An 18251-nucleotide genomic window follows, 5' to 3' on the forward strand; every position below is an offset into this window, starting at 1 on the left:
CCTCCAGATCAGAGGGAGTCCGCCATTACCGATGGCGCCACCCCGGAAGTCTGGCTGAAGTCTCATTGAGATCAGTAGAAAATAATGAAGCACAGCTGAGCCAGGCCTATATTTTGTAACGATTCTGATGAGGGTAATCATTTATCCATTAACTAAGGATCGAAAACACAAGTTTTGGCTTTCCAAGGTCTACCCTGCTTTGTTTTCCCCATGATATTCCTCATGCCACTGGAGCTCTGTTCACCACTGTGCAGGCCATAATGCTCTTATTTTTCATTCCCAGTTGGCAGGCAGGGGATTTGATGGAACTCAGGTGTTTTCAGCCCTTTCACCCTTCAATACTCCCATTGGGTTTTCAGTTATTACCTTTCTATCCATCATCTTCTTTCCAAGGCTGCTGCAGTGTGCAGCTCATGCTGCATGTAGCTGGCACAGCATTTCAGATTCCCCCCCCCCTTTAAAGTGGCCTCCACATCCCCTGAGATCAGATGACCCAATAAAACAATTTCCAGAGCCGGGTCTCTTGATTTTGCTGCTCCTCTGGGGCACCTGCCACACTGGCTCTTTTGTTTAGCCTAATTAATGTCATTTGGAGAGATTAGGTCAGAGCATGCCATCTTGCATCTATCTCCAATAGCAAAAAAAAGGGGGGTGACTGTGCAAGTGAGCTGGGAATGCACACAGCATTGGGTTGGGCTTAGAGTTTCCTTTCCTTTTCTGAAGAGGACTTCCTGGGCCTAATAGCAGGGCTGGTGAGCCACAGGTCCATATGTAGCCTCAGGCCAGCCTGTAGCAGAGTTGTGCTATGTTCCTGTGCCTCAATAGGGCAGAACTGCAGAAGCCTCCTCCTTGACATGCTGCTTTTCCACATGTGAGGAGGTGTATTGTTTTGTTTTTAAAATGGGGCATCATTCAAGTATGCCATATCAAACAACATGTTTGGGTTTTCTTCCCCAGAGCCGGAAACATGCCAGCAAAGTTCGTCTCTACTATATGCTCCACCCACTAGATGGAGGCTGTCCTGCGAAGAAGCTGCGGTCAGAAAATGTGAGTTTTGTTGCTATATCTGTTAGCAGTTACCCAACAGGACTACAAAATACCTCTTAAAATGGATCGGGTCCAAGATGTGGTCAAGGTCGCCATCATCCTTTGGGGCCCAGAATGCACTATGCAGGAAGTGTGGGCATTCTGGGAAGTCTGGGTAGGATTCAACCTGTTCTATGAAGAACTAAGCCTGTTAGTGTTCTTGGAGACAATGTTCCTCGTGTGCTCATGGGGCCCTTAACAATGGCAATACCTTTGAAGCACTAAGCAACACATGAAAGTGTAGGAGCATATATTGTCAGCTCAGCTATGAATTGGACATGTCTCTCTCCCCAGCTCTGGAGATCTGAATTACCATTGCCACCCTGCTGCTAGCAGCTGTTCATAATCTGAGTCTGAAAATCCTAGCTTTGTGGGGAGAAAAACCCTGGAGGCACAAATATATCCTGAAAAAAATTAATGAAGGGGTTGGCGATGGGGCCCCCAGTCTATGAATTGTTTGGACTTTGTGTTGCTGCTCTTCTTCCCTTCCCTTCTTTTCTTTTCTTTTCTTTTCTTTTCTTTTCTTTTCTTTTCTTTTCAGGTTAATGATTTGGAGAGCAGCTCTTAATTTTGGGACATGTTCCAACAGCTGTCAATATGCCATATTCATATCTGAGAAGGAAAGTAATGAATATGTGCAGCAACCCTATTACAATTAAGCACATTTAGTGTTCCTACTGTACACTTCTGGTTATAAATGACCCAATTCAAAATCATTTGTGAGCTAACCTTTACCACTGAGCTGAAAATGAATGGTTGTATTTGCTAATATTTATCTGGCAGTTAGTAAAGTATATTGATAACATCTGTCACTCTACCACAAAAAGTGTCAAGCTGACACAACACATGTGTTTGGGGGTTATGTCAAGGAAGCTCAGGATTCAAGGAGAGGAATTTTCAGAAATGAACTTCCCCAATTTGGAAAACATCAAGCTACTTATAGGCTGAGTCCAAACACTCTGAAAGGCAGCCTGGATCATAGCAGACTTGCTTGGCTCCTGCACCACCTTCTTCTTCTTCAGCAATCGCTCATAGCTGAGTAAGATTGTTTTCCATGAACACGGTTTTAACGTTTTGTCCGTAGGTGACTGTGAAGGCCAGTTTTGGATCCACATGTCTTTCCACAGTGGGGACATAGGTTTCTGGGTGGGAGTTGATCACAGTGAGGGTTTGCCAAGTGTGCCTTCCTCTTAGCATGTTTCTCCCTTGCGTCCTGAGTTCGAGTGTCTTCAAAGCCCATGGTACCTTTGGTAAAGGCTGTTCTCCAACTGGAGCGCTTGCAGGCCAGTGTCTCCCAATTGTTGGTGTTTATACTACATTTTTAAAGATTTGCCTTGAGAGAGTCTTTAAACCTCTTTTGTTGACCACCAGCATTACGCTTTCCATTTTTAAGTTCAGACTAGAGTAGTTGTTTTGGAAGAAGATAATCAGGCATCCAAACCACATGACCAGTCCAACGGAGTTGATTTTGAAGAATCATTGCTTCAACACTGGTGATCTTTGCTTCTTCCAGTACACTGGCATTAGTTTGTCTGTCTTCCTAAGTGATGTGTAAAAATTTTGGGGACACCATTGAGGGAATCTTTCGAGGAGCTGGAGATGGCGTTTATAAGTGGTCCATGTTTCACAAGCGTACAGTAAGGTTGGTAGTACAATAGCTTTGTAAACAAGCATTTTGGTTTCCCTGTGAATGTCCCGGTCCTCAAACACTCTGCACTTCAATCAGGAGAAAGCTGTACTCACACAGCTCAGGCAATGCTGGATTTCGGCATCAGTGTTGACCCTTGTGGAAAGATAACTGCCCAGGTAGGAGAAGTGATCAACATTTTCCAACATTACACCATTGAGTTGGATTTGTGGTGTTGCAGAGGGGTTGTTTTGTGCTTATTGATGCAGCACTTTGGTTTTTTGGATGTTGAGCGATACGCCAAACTTTTCATAAGCTTCAGCAAATATATTTAGGATGGTTTGGAGGTCATCCTCTTAGTGTGCACACACTATGTTGTCATCAGCATACTGAAGCTCCATGACGGAAGTTATGGTTACCTTACTCTTTGCTTTTAGCCTACTCAGATTAAAGAGCTTTCCATCTGTTCAATATATGATTTCTACTCCAGTGGGGAGTTTCCATTCAACAAATTGTAGAATCATGGCAATAAAAATAATAAATAGAGTTGGAGTGATAACACAACCCTGTTTAACACCTGATCCCACTGTGAATGGTTCACTTTGAGAGCCATTTTTATCTGTGATTGTTGCTGTCATATTATCATGGAGGAGCCGAAGGATGTTCACAAATTTATCTGGGCAGCCAATTTTCAGAAGGACAGTCCACAGGGCATTACGATTTACAGTGTTGAAGGCCTGCACCACCACCTCTTTGCTGGTTCCCAAAGTTTTCTTTGCAAAAAAAAGGGGGGGGTAAATTCAATTCAGTTTGCGCTTAAAGGTCAACTTATCTATTTTCAAGTCCCAAAACAATGTGCAAACCAAAACATCAATCTTAAATCCATAGTTTTTCAACTGAGTTCTCCAATCAAGTATTGTGTACAAAAATGCATATACTAGGGAAAAACATGCATTAAAATCCCTATTGGTGAAAAGAACAGTATATTCGGGGAAATTACTTTGCCAAATGTGTACATCTGGCAAAATTGCATACAAAAATGTGTATATTAGTTTAAATGCTAAAGAATTTTCATGATGACTTTTTAAAAAATGTAAACTGATGTGGAAATGTGGATAACTAAAGATTAGAAATATGAGAAACAGAGAGAGATCAACATTGGCAGATTCTCCTTGCTTGCAAAAGGAGGGGACATGGGCAGCTTGAGTGCTGCTGGCCGTGGTAGATGTGCTCAGGGAGTATCAATTAATTCCAGGAAGCCCGAAAAATTACTGTCCGTTGCCTCCCACTTCTGGTGAGTAAGTTGGAAAGCACTGGAAACTACATAATTCCCATGATGCCCAGGGGCAATGGCCATTCTACATGTGTGTCCAGGCTTTAAGGAGGTGTTCCACCGCCAGACTGGTGGAACCACAAGCAGCAGCTCCACCTTATCAGAACCCCCAGAACCTCCCTGAAGGCTGGGGAAGAAGCATGAATGGAGCCAAGAGGTGACATGTTGATGGGGGGGGGAGAGGTGATATATCTTCTCCTCTCTTTCCTTCTCCAGCACACCAGCCTCTCCCCCCCCCCCCCCATGAACTGCTGCCTCTGGTTTTCATGGCACAGTCAGGCATGGAATGCCCAGAGGAAGGAAAAAGTTCCCTTGTCAAAAGTACATCTCTCAGCTACTCCCAGGTGTGCACCTGATGAAACAGCTGCTATAGCAAAGGGGCCCCATCCCCAACCTAGACGCTTCACACAAGCAGGTGAAGACTTCGCCTGCATGTGACCTGCTTCTGCTCCTCCCTCTTCTGTCCTCACCTGGTCCTGGGAGACAGTGGGGGCAGGAAAGGTGGGGGCAGGAGGAGGACATGGGGAAGCCCTGACCTCTCTCTACATGCTCCTGCCCCTGCTCTTCACTCTCCAATCCTGCAGCTTCTCCTGCCTCTCACTCTCGTCTCCTGGCTGCTACAGGTTCCTCCAGTTCACTGATCCCTTCTTCCAAGTCAGTCTCCAACCCTTTTTCTCCCGATGCCCATTCATCAGTATCCAGCCAGTCCCTGACACTGGACTATTTGCCCTCATTCCTCCTAGGTTTATAGCAACTGTTCCTTGTCCCACCAGTCTCTGGGATCAGGGTCTTCTGAAAAGGGCAGCCATGCCTGAAGCCAGTCTGGTTGCTGCAATTCCCTGAGGACCTTCACAACTTTCTTTGCATAGGAAAGGCTTGCTTTTCCTACTTATCTGTGACACTTAGCCAGGAGCATCAGACCATATTGGTGATATCATACTGTAGCCAAACTGATCACAGAGCATAGAGATATGCACAATGTTTTCTCTGGTTGTCTGGGATCATCCCTATGGTTAATCCAAGAAGGATAAGGAAGCAGTGGTTGGAGGGGATGGAAATGGCCATCAGGGGAGACAATATCACCAAACAGGATTGGGGTGTGGGGGAGATGAAGTGAAAATTCACAGAGAGCAGTTTCCAGGCAAGGCAGTTTTCTTAATCAGTGCAGAGTATTCATGCCTCAGGATTCCCCACCATGGCAGCTATACATTTTTATGCTTTATGGAACTAGAGTTCTTGTTTGCAGCTGTCCCTAACAATACAGAGAAATTAGAGCAGAAAGCTAACTTCTTCTGGGAAAATGTGATCCTGATGCTGTTGTAAATCCTTTTGCTGAGGACACAAAGGGTGCAGTAAAGTAAGCAGTGTGGTGTCACAGGTGAAGAAGGGGGCAGAGGCCATTATGTTCAAATGACTGACGCCACTGCAGAGGGGCAAAGAGCTTGGGGGGTGTGAGAACACCTCAAGAATGCCCCCTCAGCTGCCAGGCTGAGTGTTTGTTTTGATCAGGTGAGGAGACAGAGACAGCCATCTCCAACACCCACCTCCCAACCAAACATAAGAAGAGCTTGCTGGATCAGGCCAAGGGCCCACCTAGTCCGGCATCCTGGTCTCACACTGGTGAAACCCACAAGCAGGACCCAAGCTCAAGAGCACGCCCCCCCCCCCATGGTGATTTCCAGCTCTGACCATGGAGACACAGCAGAGCCATTGTGGCCAGGAGCATAGATGGATCTCCAGGAATCATTCCAGTCCTCTTTTAAAGGTTGGTGGCCATCACTGCCTTCCGTGGGAGCTGCTTGTGGGCTCCCCTTTGGGGCACCTGGCTGGCCCCTGTGAGAACAGGTTGCCTCACTAGGTGGGCCATTGGCCTGATTCAGCAGGCTCTTCCTATGTTCTTACGGATTTATCTGTTTACACATCCTCTCGTGAGTGCTGGGTGGGCCGCTCCCTCTCCTGCCAACTCCATCGGTCCTAGGGGGCGGGCCCTGCACTCACCGCCACAGCTTAAGAGGCCTGGGCAGCTCCTTGCAGCAAGTGACAAAAATGGTTTTAAATGTTTTAAGTGTTTTTAATTTGCTACACCTAAAATGGTGTTTTTTTGTATAATATATTATTTTATTATTTTTGCTTGGGGTGGGATAAATAATTAGTCAGGATGGGGAGTTGTTTAATTTTAGTATAATTGTTTTTGCTTTGTTTTTATTCTTTCTTTTTTGTTAAGTTATTATATAGTTTGTATTTTGCTTTTTAAGGGGACGGGTCAGGGCTGCCTGGGAGTGGGCCTCAGCCAATAGAATGGCTGGGGCAGGTTCCACAGGGGGGAATGTATTGGGACACCCGATCTCAGTGATCACGGGCAGGAGGAGGAGTTACGCTAAGACCAGACCATGTCATTACCAAGGAGGCATGTTTAGTCGTTGTCTGAGGACTATCCCTGCCTCCAGGTCTGGTCCTGACCAGACAGATACTGGAATCAGCAAGGGAAACCCACATGACCCGAAAGTGTTGCTGTGCAATGCCAGGTCAATGATGAAGAAAACCACTGCCATCCACGACCTGATTGTGGATAGAGGACTTGACCTGGCATGTGTGACAGATACCTGGTTGGATGAAGCAGATGGGCCTGTCCTTGCCACTGCTTGCCCACCAGGTTTCTCTTACGCACAGCAACCCAGGTCATGTGGACGGGGAGGGGGGGTTGCAGTGATTTTTAGGAAGTCATTAGTCTGCACCAGGCGTCCTATTGGGAAGACCCAGTTTTCTGAGTACATGTTCTGGAAGCTGGGCAATAGGGGCAGTACAGGATTCCTATTGGTGTACCAAACTCCCCGCTGCACCAAGGGTTCCCTGCCCGAGCTGCTTCAGGTCGTGGCGGATGTTCTCCTGGAGACACCTAGTTTGGTTGTCCTAGGGGATTTTAATATCCATGCCAAACAAGACCTTACAAGGGACCGCTCGGGACTTCGTGGAAAGCATGGCCTCCATGGGGCTGTCCCTGAATAAGTTTGGCCCAACTCATAGCCGCAGACATGCCTTAGACTTGGTGTTTGCCTCTACGGATGTTGGTGATCTGACACTAACTAAAAGTGAAACCAAAGAAGTGCCATGGTCAGACCACTTCCTGGTGCAACTGGACTCCTCCGTGACCCTTCCCCTCTGCAGGGAGGTGGGACCGATTCGGATGGTCCGCCCCCGCTACTTTATGGATCCAACTGGTTTCCAGAGAGTGGTAGGAGATGTTTTATCCCAAGTTGATGGCCTCTCAGCTGATTCTCTGGTGGCCCGCTGGAATGCGGAGTTAACCAGGGCTATTGACTGTCTGGCTCCGAAGCGCCCTCTCCGATTGCATGGAGCCCGGACAGCCCCGGAGCTGAGGGCAATGAAACAATCGTTGAGACGGCTAGAGCGCCGGTGGCGGATAACCCATTCTGAATCTGACCGGACACGGGTTAGAGCTCAACGTTGAGCCTACCAAGTGGCAATGGCGACGGCAAAGAGGGTCTTCTTCGCTGCCTCCATTGCACATGCAGAAAACAGCAGCAGGAGACTTTTTCAGGTGGTTCGCAATCTATCGGAACCACCTGCACCACCGGGGCCTGGTAGAGACCCCAAGATCTCCTGCAATGCTTTTGCAAAGTTTTTTGCAGATAAAGTCGCTCAGATTCAGAAGGAGGTAGACTCCACCGTGGGAGCAGGGCCGGGGCGGGAGAGTGCTAGAGTGCTGTCTAGTCCTGTTACATGGGATCAATTCCGAGGATGTGGACAGGCTGCTTGGACAAGTGAAACCGACCACCTGTCTCCTTGATCCTTGCCCATCCTGGCTGATAAAAGCGAGCCGGGAAGGGCTGGGCGATGGGCTCTGCGGGGTGGTGAATGCTTCCCTCTGTGAGGGAGCCTTCCCAGACCCGCTGAAAGAGGCGGTCATTAAACCGCTTCTTAAAAAAACATCTTTAGACCCAACCAATTTGGTCAACTATCGCCCAGTCTCAAATTTACCATTCTTGGGCAAGGTGATTGAGCGGGTGGTTGCCGAACAACTCCAAGCATGCCTGGAGGATGCGGACCATTTGGATCCCTTCCAATTGGGATTCAGGCCTCACCATGTGACTGAAACTGCCTTGGTCGCGCTGGTTAATGATCTCCGGCGGGCTAGGGACAAAGGTGAGAGCTGTTTCCTAGTTCTGCTGGATCTCTCAGTGGCCTTTGACACCATCGACCATAACATCCTTCTGGACTGTCTAGAGGGGCTGGGAGCTGGGGGCACTGTTATACGGTGGTTCCGCTCCTTTCTCCTGGGCCGTGTCCAGAAAGTGGTGGTGGGGGATGAGTGTTCAGACCCCTGGGCTCTCACTTGTGGGGTGCCCCAGGGTTCCGTCTTCTCCCCCATGCTTTTTAATATCTATATGAAGCCACTGGGAGAGATCATCAGGGGTTTGGGCTGGGTGTTCATCAGTATGCAGATGACACCCAGCTCTACCTCTCCTTTAAATCAGAACCAGTGAAGGCGGTGAAGGTCCTGTGTGAGTGCCTGGAGGCGGTTGGAGGATGGATGGTGGCTAACAGATTGAGGTTGAATCCTGACAAGACAGAAGTACTTTTTTTGTGGGACAGGGGGCGGGCAGATGTGGGGGATTCCCTGGTCCTGAATGGGGTAACTGGGAGTCATTTTGGACTCACAGCTGTCCATGGAGGCACAGGTTAATTCTGTGTCCAGGGCAGCTGTCTACCAGCTCCACCTGGTAAGACCCTACCTGCCCACGGACTGTCTCACCAGAGTGGTGCATGCTCTAGTTATCTCCCGCTTGGACTACTGCAACACGCTCTACGTGGGGCTTCCTTTGAAGGTGACCTGGAAACTGCAATTAATCCAGAATGCGGCAGCTAGACTGGTGACTGGGACTGGCCGCCGGGACCACATAACACTGAGAGATCTGCAGAAATCTGAGAGATCTGCATTGGCTCCTAGTACTTTTCCGAGCACAATTCAAAGGGTTGGTGCTGACCTTTAAAGCCCTAAACGGCCTCGGTCCTGTATACCTGAAGGAGCGTCTCCACCCCCCATCGTTCAGCCCGGACACTGAGATCCAGCGCCAAGGGCCTTATGGTGGTTCCCTCATTGCGAGAAGTAAGGTTACAGGGAACCAGACAGAGGGCCTTCTCGGTAGTGGAGCCCACCCTGTGGAACACCCTCCCTTCAGATGTGAAGGAAATAAGTAGCTTTCCTATTTTTAAAAGACATCTGAAGGTAGCCCTGTTCAGGGAAGTTTTTAATATTTAACGCTGTATTGTTTTTAATACTTGATTGGGAGCCGCCCAGAGTGACTGGGGAAACTCAGCCAGATGGGTGGGGTATAAATAATAATAATAATTATTATTATTATTATTATTATTATTATTATTATTATTATTATTATTATTTTACTTCACCTAATGCCTCAAGGGCAGGCTACAAAAGTATCACACATTTTAAAAGTCCAACTGAAATCATAAAACCACAAAGCAGCTAATGACAAAATGCACCACACTGCAAAAGGAGGGAAGGAGCAGGGGCTGAGGACTCAATTCCATCCTGTTTTGATCTTGCTGGGATGAGCCATCAATGATAGTCATAGATCCATCCCAACTCACTCTGTCCCATTCCATCCCGTTATACACATTTTGTGCACACATTTATGTAAAATCCACCCCTTTTACAGAAAAATCATCCTATTCAATGATTTCCAGTGCATTCACCAGTAAAATAGGACTTTTAGTCTGTACTTTTTGTGCACTGAAAATCCACTGCAAACTCCAGAGAACTGGGAGTTGAGTTCCAATTCTCAAGCAAGTTTGGGAGTCTAAGATTGGGAGTCAGACTGTTGCAAAAAGTGGAGGGGGGGAAATCCTCCCCCACCCCTTCTGAATAGTAAAGCATCACCTAAAATACAGAAGAGGAATATGCAAAGAAAGCACTCTTTGCTAGGGATAAGGTTGTTTTTAAGCATTCCTGTGAGGCACTTGCCATAATCTTCAACATAGCATCTGAACAAAGACGAAGAATGAGTTGACAGTAAGAGAGGAAAAAAGAAACAGTCTGGATTTTGAAATAAGATGCATCTGATTTGTCAGGAGGATTTTTATTTTTTATTTTTAAATCACATATCTCTCTGAAAGTAGGTTGAAGAGAAACAATGACACTGGTGCTCAGAACAAACACATCTCGAGCATGTCTGTGTGTGTGAGAGAGGGGGGGGGAGGGAGAGAGAATCCCAGAGCACAAACATCCTTTAAATCAGATTTTCAAACAAGACCTTCGTGGGTGGCTCTTTTGAGAGTTACAGTGGATGTCGATCCATTAATCCAGAGCATTTCTCATTGCACTTCAACTTTGAAATGACTTTGAAATCATTCCCTGGGGTCTTAGAGCAGAGTAGAGTTTGATGTAAAAAGAAGAAGAGGAAGGGAAGAAGAAGAAGAAGAAATAAAAACAGGGCATGAAAAACAAGGCTCTCTGCTAATGAGCATTTATGGCCCCTGTAGTTTAGAACATCGTCTTTTTCCCTACTAGATTTTGATGAGCAGTAAACATGCTTTATGTGGGGAGAGTTCCTTTTCAGTCCCTTTCTCCCAGGTGAGAGACAAATTGACTGCATAATAAACCAGGTTTGCAACTCTCAGAAACCCAAACTTCAGGTGGGCTTGAACTGGAATTATCCAGGAAGAAAAAAGGAAGCCTATGTGTCAGCACCCAGGTTCAACTGGTAACAGAATAGCAGCATCAGCTCCAGGTTATAGGAAATCACTGCCAAAGTGCCCTCAGATCTCCTCTACCTGCAGCCAGTCTGCACCCTCCCACGCCAGCATTGGGGAAGAAATTCTATTCAGTTTGCATTTAAAGGGGGAAGTAATTTATACTTTCCAAAACAACATGTGAACCAAAACACAAGCTATCCTTCAAAATTTGCACTCTTCAAATTTGCAGTGCAGTTCTCCAGTCAAGCAAGGTGTGTTTTGTTACCAGCCACCACAATCCCTGCTGTGCCACACAGGGGATTCCAGGGGTCTTGGCCCTCAGCCAGGGTCTGTGCTCCTTTGGAGAATTGAAGACATGGCAGACACTCTTGTAGCTTTAAGAACTATGGTTTATTCACCTCTTTACACCTTCATTCTGCATGGAGGGAGTCCAGATCTTACAGTATGGTCATTTCAAGAGGGGTTTGTTCCCCACAGAGGTGAAGCCCTGGAGTCCAAGGCATCTCTCCCAGCCAGTCTTCAGGCAGCCTGCCCCTTGGGTCTTTGTTCTCCCCCACTTCTTTGCCCCAGAGCACCTTGCTAAAAAGACTCATTTTCTGTCACCTCTCTCACACACCACATCCCCCTGACAAGTGCTTTCTGCCCAGGCCCAAGATTCCTCTCAGATGGGCCATTAACCTCTTTTGTCATGTAAACCCCTCTCTCCCAGGTTAGGCCCTGGCTTTGAAAGAAAGTATTCCCTGGATTCAGCTAGTGTTAAAAGCTAATCAAGCCTTTTAATTCTGGGAAATAGCCAAGCTAGCTCCCTCCTGAGTTGATGGGGGATTAAGGGTCTTGGTGCAAGAGACAAATGGGTACCCCCCCCCCCAGAGATAAAGCCAGTGTTTAGCATAGAGAGTTTGGGAGTGATGTGACCTAGATGTAAAGTAGCAACTGGAAAGAGATCCAGAACAATGTTTGAGAGCAATGTTGGATTTGTTTGAATCCAAGGCTGTGGCATTAGGAGAAACAACACCTTTTTGGGGTGTTGATGTTGTCACACACACACACACCCATACCCATCGCAGACTCAGGTTGTATATATGTGTAGATAAACCATATATCATAAAGACACCCCAGTCTCCACAGTGCCTCATTCCCCAAAGGAAATATGATCCCTAGGGAAGCACCTGGAACCCCTGGAATCTCACATAGTTCAGAGATTGGGGTGGCGTGCAACAATATATTGGCAAAATAACACGCACAAATGCACGATATTAGGGGAAATTACCTTGCAAACAAATGAATATTATGTGTAGGAAAAATTGCAAATAAAGATTTGTATAGGAGGGAGAGAGTCAAACTAAAATGCTCATGAATTTTCACAAGGTAAACAAATCTCAAAATGGTATGACAATATGGTGAGATGAATTTAAAATTGGGAAAAGGGGAAACTGAGAGAAACTGCTCTCCACCCATTGTGGCCTTAGCAGGAGTAGCAAGGCTGCTGCAGGAGGCATTGGGGGTGGCACCAACACCACTGTCATCTTCTGCAGTGCGTCCTTCATGAGTATCAAATTGGTGCAACCTTTCTCAGCCCTCTGCCCCTAATGTAACTACAACTCCCATCACCCCAATGTATGCAGTTTTCTGAGGTTCTTGTAAAAAAAAAAAAAATGGTTGGAGGAAAAACGTTTCTCAGGTCAGTCTGAGGGGTCAGAAAATTATCGTCCCCTTGCCAGAGTGCTTCGTCTAAACACAGCTCCCTTTCCTTAAATCACAGCATGAGGACCCCAGCAGAATTGACCAGTGTGAGAAGAAAAGGAGTGGTCCTATTTCCATATTAATCCATTTTGTTAAGTAGAAACATTTGCATTTAAATATGTGTTTCAATGTGTGTTTTATCAGTAGATAATGGTGTGTGCCGATGGGTTGCAGGTTTCCCTTTCCACAGCCCAGCCAGCCTCCTTTGGCCTCTCTCTGGCTTCCAGCTCTGAAGTGACACCAAGGTCTCTGCTGGCCTGGAGCTCCCCTTTCTGCTGCTGCCGCTCTGCCGTGAGTTTGTGGGGAGGACCGCTCCCCCCCTGAAGCCCTTTTTCCACCTTGGGCCTGGGGGTGGGCCCCATACTCCACCACAGCATATAAGGCTCCAAGGAGGCCTCGGGACATTGCTGCTGCCGCTCTGCCGTGAGTTTGTGGGGAGGACCGCTCCCCCCTGAAGCCCTTTTTCCACCTTGGGCCTGGGGGCGGGCCCCATACTCCACCACAGCATATAAGGCTCCAAGGAGACCCGGGACATTGCTGCTGTTGCTTTGCCGGTGAGTCTTGGGGAGGACCGCTCCCCCCTGAAGCCCTTTTTCCATCTTGGGCCGGGGGGCGGGCCCCATACTCCACCTCAGCATATAAGGCTCCAAGGAGGCCTCGGGACATTTCTGCTGCCGCTCTGCCGTGAGTCTTGGGGAGGACCGCTCCCCCCTGAAGCCCTTTTTCCACCTTGGGCCTGGGGGCGGGCCCCATACTCCACCACAGCACATAAGGCTCCAAGGAGGCCTCGGGACATCGCTGCTGCCGCTCTGCCTATGAGTCTTGGGGAGGACCGCTCCCCCTTGAAGCCCATTTTCCACCTGGGCCTGGGGGCGGGCCCCATACTCGCCTCCGCAGCTTATGGGGCTCCAGGGAGGCCTCGGGTGTGTGGGGTGGGGTGGGTGTTTAGTTGGGTGTGGGAATTTGTTTAATTTAATTATGTTGTGTTTGTAACTTTGTTTTTTGTTTTTATAGTTTTATTGTTCTGTTAGTTTGCTTTTTGTATAGGCTTTAATTTGATTTTAAGGGGAGGGGTCAGGGCTGCCTGGGAGTGGGTCCCAGCAAACAAAATGGCTGGGGCAGATTCCACAGGGGGGGATGCACTCGGACAACCGATCTCAGTGATCATGGGTAGGAGGAGGAGGAGTTACGCTAAGACCAGACCATGTCATTACCGAGGAAGCAGGCTTAGTCGTTGTTTGAGGACTATCCCTGCCTCCAGGTCTGGTCCTGACCGGAAGGATACTGGAATCAACAAGGGAAACCCACATGACCTAAAAGTGTTGCTGTGCAATGCCAGGTCAATGATGAATAAAACCTCTGCCATCCACGACCTGATTGTGGATGGAGGATTTGACCTGGCATGTGTGACAGAGACCTGGTTGGATGAAGCAGATGGGCCCGTCCTTGCCGCTGCTTGTCCACCAGGTTTCTCTTACGCACAGCAACCCAGGCCTTGTGGGCGGGGAGGGGGGGTTGCAGTGATTTTTAGGAAGTCATTAGTTTGCACCAGGCGTCCTATTGGAAAGACCCAGTTCTCTGAGTGCATGTTCTGGAAGTTGGGCAATAGGGGCAGTACAGGATTCCTATTGGTGTACCGACCTCCCCGCTGCACCAAGGATTCCCTGCCCGAGCTGCTTCAGGTCATGGCGGATGTCCTCCTGGAGACACCTAGTTTGGTTGTCCTAGGGGATTTTAACATCCATGCCGACACGACCTTACAAGGGGCCGCTCGGGACTTCGTGGAAAGCATGGCCTCCATGGGGCTGTCCCTGAATAAGTCTGGCCCAACCCATAGCCACGGGCATGCCTTAGACCTGGTGTTCACCTCTATGGATGTTGGTGATCTGACACTAAGTAAAAGCGAAACCAAAGAAGTGCCATGGTCAGATCACTTCCTGGTGCAACTGGACTTCTCCGTGACCCTTCCCCTCTGCAGGGAGGCAGGACCGATTCAGATGGTCCGCCCCCGCCACTTAATGGATCCAAATGGTTTCCAGAGAGTGGTAGGGGATGTTTTATCCCATGTTGATGGCCTTTCAGCTGATTCCCTGGTGGCCCGCTGGAATGTGGAGTTAACCAGGGCTATTGACTGTTTGGCTCCAAAGCGCCCTCTCCGATTGCATGGAGTCCGGACAGCCCCGTGGTTTTCCACGGATCTGAGGGCAATGAAACAATCGTTGAGACGGCTAGAGCGCCGGTGGCGGATAACCCATTCTGAATCTGACCGCACACGGGTTAGAGCTCAATGTCGAGCCTACCAGGTGGCGATAGCGACGGCGAAGAAGACTTTCTTCACCGCCTCTATTGCATTTGCGGAAAACAGCAGCAGGAGACTCTTTCAGGTGGTTCGCAATTTAGCGGAACCACCTGCTCCATCAGGGCCCAGTAGGGGCCACATGATCTCCTGCAATGATTTTGCAAAGTTTTTTGCAGATAAAGTCGCTCAGATTCGAGAAGAGGTAGACTCCACCGTGGGAGCAGGGCCGGGGCGGGAGAGTGCTAGAGTCCTGTCTAGTCAAGTTGTGTGGGATCATTTCCAATCTGTTACCCCCGAGGATGTGGACAGGCTGCTTGGACGAGTGAAACCAACCACTTGCCTCCTTGATCCTTGCCCATCCTGGCTTATAAAAGCTAGCTGGGAAGGACTGGGCGATGGGCTTCGTGGGGTGGTGAATGCTTCCCTCCGTGAGGGAGCCTTCCCAGACCCGCTGGAAGAGGCGGTTATTAAACCGCTTCTTAAAAAACCATCTTTAGATGCAGCCACGATAGCCAACTATCGCCCAGTCTCAAATCTTCCATTCTTGGGCAAGGTGATTGAGCGAGTGCTTGCTGAACAACTCCAGGCACGCCTGGAAGAAGCGGACCATTTGGATCCCTTCCAGTCGGGATTCAGGCCTCATCATGGGACTGAAACTGCCTTGGTCGCACTGGTTGATGATTTCCGGCGGGCTAGGGATAAAGGTGAGAGCTGTTTCCTAGTTCTGCTGGATCTCTCAGCGGCGTTTGATACCATCGACCATAACATCCTTCTGGACCGTCTTGAGGGGCTGGGAGCTGGGGGCACTGTTATACAGTGGTTCCGCTCCTTCCTCCTGGGCCGTGTTCAGAAAGTGGTGGGGGGGGATGAGTGTTCAGACCCCTGGGCCCTCACTTGTGGGGTGCCTCAGGGTTCTGTCCTCTCCCCCATGCTTTTCAACATCTACATGAAGCCGCTGGGAGAGATCATCAGGGGATTTGGGCTGGGTGTTCATCAGTATGCGGATGATACCCAGCTCTACCTCTCTTTCAAATCAGAACCAGTGAAGGCAGTGAAGGTCCTGTGTGAGTGCCTGGAGGCGGTTGGAGGTTGGATGGCGGCTAACAGATTGAGGTTGAATCCTGACAAGACAGAAGTACTGTTTTGGGGGGACAGGAGGCGGGCAGGGTGGAGGATTCCCTGGTACTGAATGGGGTAACTGTGCCCCTGAAGGACCAGGTGCGCAGCCTGGGAGTCATTTTGGACTCACAGCTGTCCATGGAGGCACAGGTCAAATCTGTGTCCAGGGCAGCTGTTTACCAGGTCCATCTGGTACGCAGGCTGAGACCCTATCTGCCTGTGGACTGCCTCGCCAGAGTGGTGCATGCTCTGGTTCTCTCCCGCTTGGATTACTGCAATGCGCTCTACGTGGGGCTACCTTTGAAGGTGACTTGGAAACTACAACTAATCCAGAATGCGGCAGCTAGACTGGTGACTGGGAGCGGCCGCAGAGACCACATAACACCGGTCTTGAAAGACCTACATTGGCTCCCAGTACGTTTCCGAGCACAATTCAAAGTGTTGGTGCTGACCTTTAAAGCCCTAAACGGCCTTGGTCCAGTATATCTGAAGGAGCGTCTCCACCCCCATCGTTCTACCCGGACACTGAGGTCCAGCACTGAGGGCCTTCTGGCGGTTCCCTCACTGCGAGAAGCCAAGTTACAGGGAACCAGGCAGAGGGCCTTCTCGGTAGTGGCGCCTTCCCTGTGGAACACCCTCCCACCAGATGTCAAAGAGAACAACAACTACCAGGCTTTTAGAAGACATCTGAAGGCAGCCCTGTTTCGGGAAGCTTTTAATGTTTGATGTATTATAGTATTTTAATATTCTTTTGGAAGCCGCCCAGAGTGGCCGGGGAAGCCCAGCCAGATGGGCGGGGTATAAATAATAAATTATTATTATTATTATTATTATTATTATTATTATTATTATTTTCCACCTACCAAATGCACAGGCAGGCAGAAGGGCTGGAATCCCTGCCGGTCAGAATCAGCAAACATATCCAAAGTGGGAAGCTCTCCCAAATGGGGTTTTCTGAGATCCCAAGCTGGCGCTGTCATGTCTACAGCTCCAAGATAGAGCAGTCTTCTGCATTTCGCTTGGGAGGAGATACTCCCAAGTCCACCTCCTTAGGCGGTTTGGGCTGTATGGGTTATATCCAGTGGAGCACTAAGTTAAAGTTACTCAGCGATATAGTAGTTGTGCTGGTGAAATGTTTTGCACAAGTGGAACATAGTTGCTCAAAAGAATGCATAAGCAAGCTGCTGATAACTTCAGGGCACAATAGTCTGTGCACAAGTTTCTGTTGCACAAAATTAGAATCCATCTGTCTGCCAGCACGAGAGCTCTGGCCGAGAAGCTTGGATACAACCCTGATTGCAGTGGCATGTGGGGCACCCTGGCCATAGGAACATAGCAAGCTGCCTCATGCAGATTCAGACCATTGGTCCATCTAGCTCAGTGTTGTCTACTCAGGCTGCCAGCAGCTTTCCAGAGCTCCAGACCAGGGGCATTTGCAGCCCTGCCTGGAGAATGAGCCGGAAACCTTCTGCGTGCACGCATGCTCTGCCACCACCCTGTGGCCTTCTCCCCGCTCTTCTGTGCGAAAGGGCTGTAGACCCACAAAGATGTCCATTTCAGATGTGTTTTTATGGCAAAGAATGTGATATGATTGTTGGCACTTAAACAGTAATGAAAACAAGAAGATTAAAAAACGTTTTCACACACAAGGGGACCTTTAGCAGCTCTTATTAATAAATTCTCCTGGTACATCAATAGCAGGAAATATTTCTGTCAGGTAAGCTAATTAAACCCAGTAGCAACTTCACCACTAAAAATAGCTCTGAAGCTGCTGGACTCTCAGCACAGGCATTTTGTGCCATTAATGAAGGACTTGCTGCCACTTCCCATGAAACATCAGATCGGTTTGTGGTGGACACTGTAAACAAGTGCAGAGACACCCTGACGTTAGAGCTGCCTTGCCATGGACATGTTTTCTTGGGAGGAAGAAGCCAGAACTTATTTCTGCATAAACATGCATGAGAGGACTAGGATGCATGTTGATAGATACACCTTCAGTAGTCAAAATACTCTGTATGATAAAATCAAGAATATGATAAAATCCAGTTTAAAACATTTTCTAATTTTCTAGTCCCTGGGTTTTCAAGGTGAAAAAAAGACTTTATAATATAACTTGCCTGGTTATTGATAATATGCAGCTTGTTATATAGAATATTTATCAAATGTCAAAGGAGCATCACATATGTTGCTTCAGCAATCCATGCAACAGTCTTTATTTTTATTTTTATTATTTATTTATGCATTTTCCATAGTTTGATACATCCACTTTACAGTTTGCAGCAGTCTTTCATTAGTTTAGGCTACTGCCC

At 48.2% G+C, this 18251-nt stretch overlaps 1 protein-coding gene across 4 annotated transcripts in view; it reads left to right on the forward strand.

Moving 5' to 3' along the window:
* ZMAT4 (zinc finger matrin-type 4) overlaps nt 1–18251 on the forward strand; it is a 237808-nt gene that overhangs the window by 123923 nt on the left and 95634 nt on the right. For 3 of the 4 annotated variants that reach the window (XM_081016452.1, XM_081016454.1, XM_081016455.1), the window contains exon 3: nt 958–1047. The exons of the other annotated variant lie outside the window; for it this stretch is intronic. In XM_081016452.1, the coding sequence (XP_080872578.1) occupies nt 958–1047 (90 nt within the window). The remainder of the gene's footprint in view (nt 1–957; nt 1048–18251) is intronic. 4 annotated transcript variants of the gene reach the window in all.

This window comes from Podarcis pityusensis (assembly GCF_964106645.2).
Source record: "Podarcis pityusensis genome assembly, chromosome: 8".
In the NCBI taxonomy this organism is placed as follows: domain Eukaryota; kingdom Metazoa; phylum Chordata; class Lepidosauria; order Squamata; family Lacertidae; genus Podarcis; species Podarcis pityusensis.